Raw genomic sequence first — 6,236 nt, forward strand, 5'->3', positions numbered from 1 at the left:
GCATTATTAGGCTAGAAATTCTCTGGATTATCTCAAAATGGAAGTTTCTGTTAAATTTTACAGTTGAAAAGCCGTAGGAACTAATTTGTTTGATGATCTTTATGTATGTCACGACATTTCTTTTCTTAATGTAAGTTTCTTATCTGAACCTAATTAAAAGTAGCTAGCTGGTCTCATTCTCATCCTCAAGGCTTATATATCGTGAGCTATGATTTAGTTTTTTTCCTTTTCATGTGAAATAAGGACAAACATAGTGGATTTGCAAAGGAAACCCTGCGTGAGCCTGAAAGCTACTTCAGGAAAGGAAAAAAGAGCTTTGCAAGTGTGTGCAAAGTGAATTGTAGTGGATGTACGTCACCCTAGCCTGAAACCTGCAAATAGAAATTGGAACATTATTTCAAAGAAGACCCGAGAAGTTACATAATTGAAGCCTATGAAGAACTGTTATGATCTTGGAAGAGACATGTTCGGGATTGATCTGGCATAAAGATGAACTTTAACAAAAATCCCATCACAGAATTCATTTGAAGATGAACAGCAACTTTCCGCCATGATTTTTTTACTAGAATTATACATGTCTTTTTCTTACACAATTGAGACATATCTCGACTTGTTCTAATGGGTATATTCTAGCTTCCTTAGGCAAAAATAAAATATATTAATTGATATTTGCCAATGATTACAAAAATAGGGATATGGTTAGCATACATAGCAAACAGATACCACCATTTGAAAATCTCTCTTGTTTCAGTGAAGAATGGAAAGGAGCATGGAATATCGTTTGTTGTTTCCACAGCTCCTGTTTAATTCTCACAATGTTTTTTTGAGAAAACCTATAAATTTGGGTCGGAGAGAGAAACAAAAGAAAACAAGAGGTTTTGGGAGTTGAATGTGAGAAAATAGAGATAAAAGGTACTTCTGAGGTGAAGCCAAGTTCATACCTTTTTACCCCTCTTAATGCATGACCCTACCACTATTCCAAAACTCAGAAGTTGCAGAGAGGGTCAAGAGTTATAGTTTTATACTCTAACAAGTCCCTGCAGGTTGAGATGCCTTTCATGGGCCGAAAGCTGGATTTGCTGAGCGGTATTATTTTCTAAGTCCACTTTAGAAATTTGTGGTCAGTAGGATGCGAATTGTGTTTGCTTTGACACCATCTTAAAGCCCCTGCAACTACACTAGAGCTTTGAAACTGTGGTAAAGGTTGAGGGTATAGTTTTATACTCTAACAAACCCTGACCTAGAATTCTACGCCAAATGCAGAAGTCTGACCAGACGTCACAAATGCAAAACTCCGTTATAAAGCTCACGTTCCTTTGTGATTGTAGATGAGGATTCTTTTTGTCGAAACCTATTACATGAAGGGTTATCAAAAATATTGTCTAAATGAACGAGGTTTCTTGTAATTTGACCTTTAAATATTGCAAAAATGATCATACCCATACATCACGCTAACAATCTTATCATGTACCCTCCTTAAAAACCCTTGCCAACACCCATCATAATCCAAAACTTATCAATCAATCTCAGTTGCTGCTATGGCTCAAGAAGGCTCAGAACCCTCAGGTTCAGACCCTCATCCTATGCAGAGTTGGTGGGGGTCTTATACAAACCCTATCTCATGCTGTACTCACTTGAACTCTTCTCGTGAGGATCAAGACGTGTCTAGTATCTCTGATACTTCATTCATCAGTACAGAGCCAGCAGAGAATCACTTATTTAGTCAAGTTCTTTTGTGAGTATACATGCATGATAATTAAGAGCTCCTAGCTATATTATAGTGCGGGGAGAAAAGCAAAAAGGTTGAGATTCTTAATTGCATGGTTGGTCCTTTGAGTTGTTATATTATAAAAGTGATCATATTTAGTTTTTGAGCTTTTCCTTTCTTCTCTATATATTGCTATTATGATCACTGCATCTCGTAAATCATATAAGGATTAGCGTTTATTATGATATACATTGTAAGTTAACAGATCATTAATTTTTGGATAAGATGGTATAATAGTATTTCATATTTCTTATCTTCGTACAACTTGAGGTTAATTACTTTTAAGTGAAATAATTGTTGACAAATATTTTCTCAACTGTTACCCATTATCAGGACCCCAGCTCGAGTTAGTTCGTTCTCTTAGTCCAAATAATCCTATTCTTCAATTGCATACGGTGCAATTTCTCCACCACACTTAACACAATATCCAACATAAAGAACTAAAGGATGCTTCACCAAAATTGCAACTTTTTTCAGACGTGCTGGAGGTGGAGGAGAATTGCACAACAACAACAACAACAAGATGTTGATCAACCCGGCATTTGATTACTTGAAGAAACCAGATAGCAGTTGGGAGTTCACAAATCATACTGATCATCTCAACGTCTTCAATTATCAAACCATGATTGGGCCAGAACGATACACCAACTCATCTGATTCCAATAACATTTGGTCCGTTGTACCACCAAGCACAACAAACAACGTTCCTCTTAATAATCCTTCCATGACTCAGTACTCAGATTCACCATCATATTTGCCTACGTATATTCATGGTATACGGAGTCAGACAAGCGTTAACAACTCATCGATAGGGCTCAGCAACAAGTTATGTGCGATGAGTTTATCAGGCTTGACCTCCTTCAGTAGCAAGAAGCAGGAATATGAGACTTCATCATCGGTGAGAGAAACTACTTTGATCTCTTTCTTCACTCAAGTTTTGTTGATCCAATTTTGTTGGTTAAGTCAATAAGATTGATGCCATTATGGCTGTTTTCAGGGGAAAAAGAAAATATCTGAAGATAGATCTGTGGCAATATTCAAGAAATCCAATCGTGATTGCTCGAAAGCCTCTACTGCCATGGTACCAACAATGCTTCAAATATATCAAAAACATCGACCAAAAAAAATCTATTTTTTCTCCTGAAGAACATATTATTTCCTTATTATTACGCTCTATCGAAGAAGTTAATTACGACACAATTTTTAATTCTTCAGTGTCCTTCTTAATAACCCTGCAATAGCTCAGTTCTCACTTCACCCTCGTATTTGCCTTTGTTTATTCATGGTATACAGAGTCAAATAGGCCTGGAAAACTTGATGGTAGGGCTCGATGACAAATTATTTGCAATGACTTTATCAGACTTGACCTCCTTCAGTAGCAAGAAGCAGGAATATAAAACTTCATCATCGGTGAGATACACACTAATTTGTTCTCTTTCTTTGCTTGAGCTTTCCTGATCCAATTTCTTTCATTTGAATCAATAAGATGTGATTATGGCTCCCTTCAGGGGAAAAAGAGAAGATCTGAAGATAGTTCTATGGCACTAGTCAAGAAGTCCAAGCATGAGAGCTCAAAAGCATCTTTTGTCAAGGTACTGTGATGCTTCGAGAATATCAGAAATATCATTTTTTTATGATAAACATATTGTTCATTGAGTATCTGTCAAAAAATTAATTATGACACAATTGATACTTCCTCGCAGCTACCTAGAGAGAAAATAATTTCTCTCCAGCACATTGTGTCACCATTTGGGAAGGTAAACATTCTTTAAGAACTAGCACAAGTGTTAATTTCCTCCAAAAATCAGAATGTTTATTTTTGTTTTTACTAATATAATTAGTATCTGGCGTCAGACTGATACTGCAACAGTACTACAAGATACAATCAAATATATTAGTTTCTTACAGGATCAAGTACAGGTAAACTCTGAACTTTGATGTTTCAATTTCAACAACAAAAATTTGACTACACTGTTTTTTTGTTAATTGGAGAAAATTATATATCTGCAGTTGCTCAGTGATCCATATGTGAAATCAAGCACAATTAAGGTACGAACTTCATCTCTGTTGTAATGACCTCAACAATGTAAAGACTGTTTGGTATCAAGAAATTTATATTAGACAACTTAAATTACAGTTACAGCTATTAGTTTTGTTTTTTGTAGTTCACTTAAACTTCAATAATGAAAAGTATATCATTTATTTGTAGTTTATGTAACTGTACATGCAGGTCGAGTATCACCCCTATTTCATCTCTTAAACCGTTGACCATTTTACTAAATGAGTTGTCGTCTCATACCTATTCTTTCCAAAAAAAAATTATAATTACAATGAAACAGACAACTACATCTGTAACTATAACCTTTTTTTTATATATAATTTACCATTTACAGGACATCAACTCATGCGGTGGCTTAGAGAGGACGGATAATGCGGCGAAAGAGCTTGGCTTGAGGAGTAGAGGACTTTGCCTTGCGCCTATATCTTGCATCCCAGAAGTTTATCGCTAGAGAACTCGAGACCTGGCCATTTCTCGATGCCGAAGTACAGATGACTCCTCCATCGATGAAGGAGATCAACAATGCTTTGACAAAAGGTGAAGTCTGCATCTTGTAGTGAAGTAAGTGATGAGACGGAGGACCCATTTTATCTTTGTATTAAGCAGGTAAATATCACTACTGTCGTCACTTCCCTAATAACGTTTGTATTAAGCAGTACCGAATGTATAATGTAATCTACATTTGTATTAATTAAGCAGGTAAACATCACTACTGTTGTCACTTCCCTAATAACGTTTGAGGTAATTTTGCCCGGTAGAGCCCATGGTCGTTTCTTATAAAAGACTCAAGTCCATAAGCTGCCTAGGCGCAATCGAATTTTATGTAGTGGGCCAAAATCAGGCCCCAATTACTTCAGGCCTAGCCCTTAAAACACACATTAGGCATATTTTTATAACACTTTTTTGTTTAAACCCACATGTCATTTAAGTTCTTTTAAACACAGTCCGAGCAAAGTGAAAATTTGTTGAAGTTATGCTGTTGGCTCCTAATTTTGTTTACAATTTAACTTAATGTTATTAGTTAGAATATGCTATCTCGATTACATTAGAAAGGCAGAGGAGAGAAGACAGCAGAGATCGGAAGACGCCTACTGCCGAAAAAAAAACAGAGTAAAAGATAGCAGGAATCAAACTTGGTGTAGGTATGCTATAACAAAGTGCTAAATTAAATTACCGGTATTCGTTGAGATTTATTCAATGGGTTGTCGCTACAGTCACACCCCCAATCACACACTTAACCACACTCCTCTCTCGCTGCAGTGCACCGGGGCCCACATGAGAATTTTTTTAAAATTCTCATGTAGGCCCCGGTGCACTATAGCGAGAGAGAAGTGTGGTTGAGAGATGTGCCTCTAGCATTTTCCTTATTCAATACCATATTGAGAGAATTTCAATGTAATTTAAAAGTTTAAAGTATTTGAAGGTGTAAATTCAAATAAGAAAAATTCTAAATCCTAATATTATTATATGATTTTTTATATTAGTCCCTTACATCTTTCACATATTGAAATTGCTACCCGGTCCCCAAATTCCCATGATAGTTGCGGGACCTAATAGCAATTTCAGTGAATTGGGGTCTTGTTTCAAAATAGTAGGATGTAAGGAGCTAACATGGAAAAAAAAACAATAAAGAAAGAAACACTCCCAACAACCGGCGATCTTCAGTCTACTCTCGAGCGCCCTTCTCTCTCCAACCGCCAAAAGCAGGAGGGGGAAGAGAAAAAAAAAACCCAAACCTTTTTTCCTCTCTTAAACCCTAACCAATTTCTAGGGTTTCGAATCTCAATCCCGAGACCCTAACCCTAACCCTAACCATGAGGCGCGTCATCGAAGAGATCTCTGACGACGACGATTGGGGCAACTTCAAACCCTCTCGAATCCTCAAGAAGCCCAAACCCTCGACCCCTCCCTCCATCGAATCCTTCGCCTACGGCCGAAACCAAAAGGATTGTAGAGCGATTTGTTGATATACATGGGGCAGGATCAATATAACGTTGTTCTAATCTTTGATAGCGGGAGTGCTGTCTGCAGGAGGTTTTTGGAGATCCCGGCCGCGACGAGAGCCTTTGTATTTGAGCTGCTGGGCTTTAAGCATGATGTTGAGTTGGAAGACGACGTCGACGAGCAGCAGCGATCGCTGCCGCCACGTAGGACAAGGGGCCGGCGCATTGTCATCGAAGAGGACAGTGATTTTGAAAACGACGCGTTTGGGATCGAGGAGGATGATGATGAGGAAGAGGAGTTTGGGATTGAAGAGAGGAGGGGAAATGGGGGAGGAGAGGAGATGGATGTTGTTGGGAAAGCGTTGAGGAAGTGCGCGAGGATTTCGGCGGAACTGAGGAAGGAATTGTACGGATCGTCTTCGGCGACGACGGAGAGGTACGCGGAGGTGGAGGCTTCTTCGGCGGC

The 6,236-nt window shown here is 38.1% G+C and overlaps 2 protein-coding genes across 4 annotated transcripts in view; both read left to right on the top strand.

Moving 5' to 3' along the window:
- Positions 1-4,536, top strand: part of LOC109826192 — a 19,623-nt gene extending 15,087 nt beyond the window's left edge. For all 3 annotated transcript variants that reach the window (XM_020393186.1, XM_020393185.1, XM_020393188.1), the window contains 8 exons: positions 2,246-2,666; positions 2,766-2,849; positions 3,062-3,178; positions 3,277-3,360; positions 3,472-3,525; positions 3,623-3,688; positions 3,779-3,817; positions 4,162-4,536. In XM_020393186.1, the coding sequence (XP_020248775.1) occupies positions 2,292-2,666; positions 2,766-2,849; positions 3,062-3,178; positions 3,277-3,360; positions 3,472-3,525; positions 3,623-3,688; positions 3,779-3,817; positions 4,162-4,278 (936 nt within the window). In that variant the 5' untranslated portion in view covers positions 2,246-2,291 and the 3' untranslated portion in view covers positions 4,279-4,536. The remainder of the gene's footprint in view (positions 1-2,245; positions 2,667-2,765; positions 2,850-3,061; positions 3,179-3,276; positions 3,361-3,471; positions 3,526-3,622; positions 3,689-3,778; positions 3,818-4,161) is intronic.
- LOC109826895 (protein CHROMATIN REMODELING 19) overlaps positions 5,800-6,236 on the top strand; it is a 7,783-nt gene continuing 7,346 nt past the window's right edge. Inside the window, exon 1 of the mRNA XM_020393911.1 lies at positions 5,800-6,236. Within this exon, the coding sequence (XP_020249500.1) occupies positions 5,800-6,236 (437 nt within the window).

Source organism: Asparagus officinalis, chromosome 10, assembly GCF_001876935.1.
Source record: "Asparagus officinalis chromosome 10, Aspof.V1, whole genome shotgun sequence".
NCBI lineage: Eukaryota > Viridiplantae > Streptophyta > Magnoliopsida > Asparagales > Asparagaceae > Asparagus > Asparagus officinalis.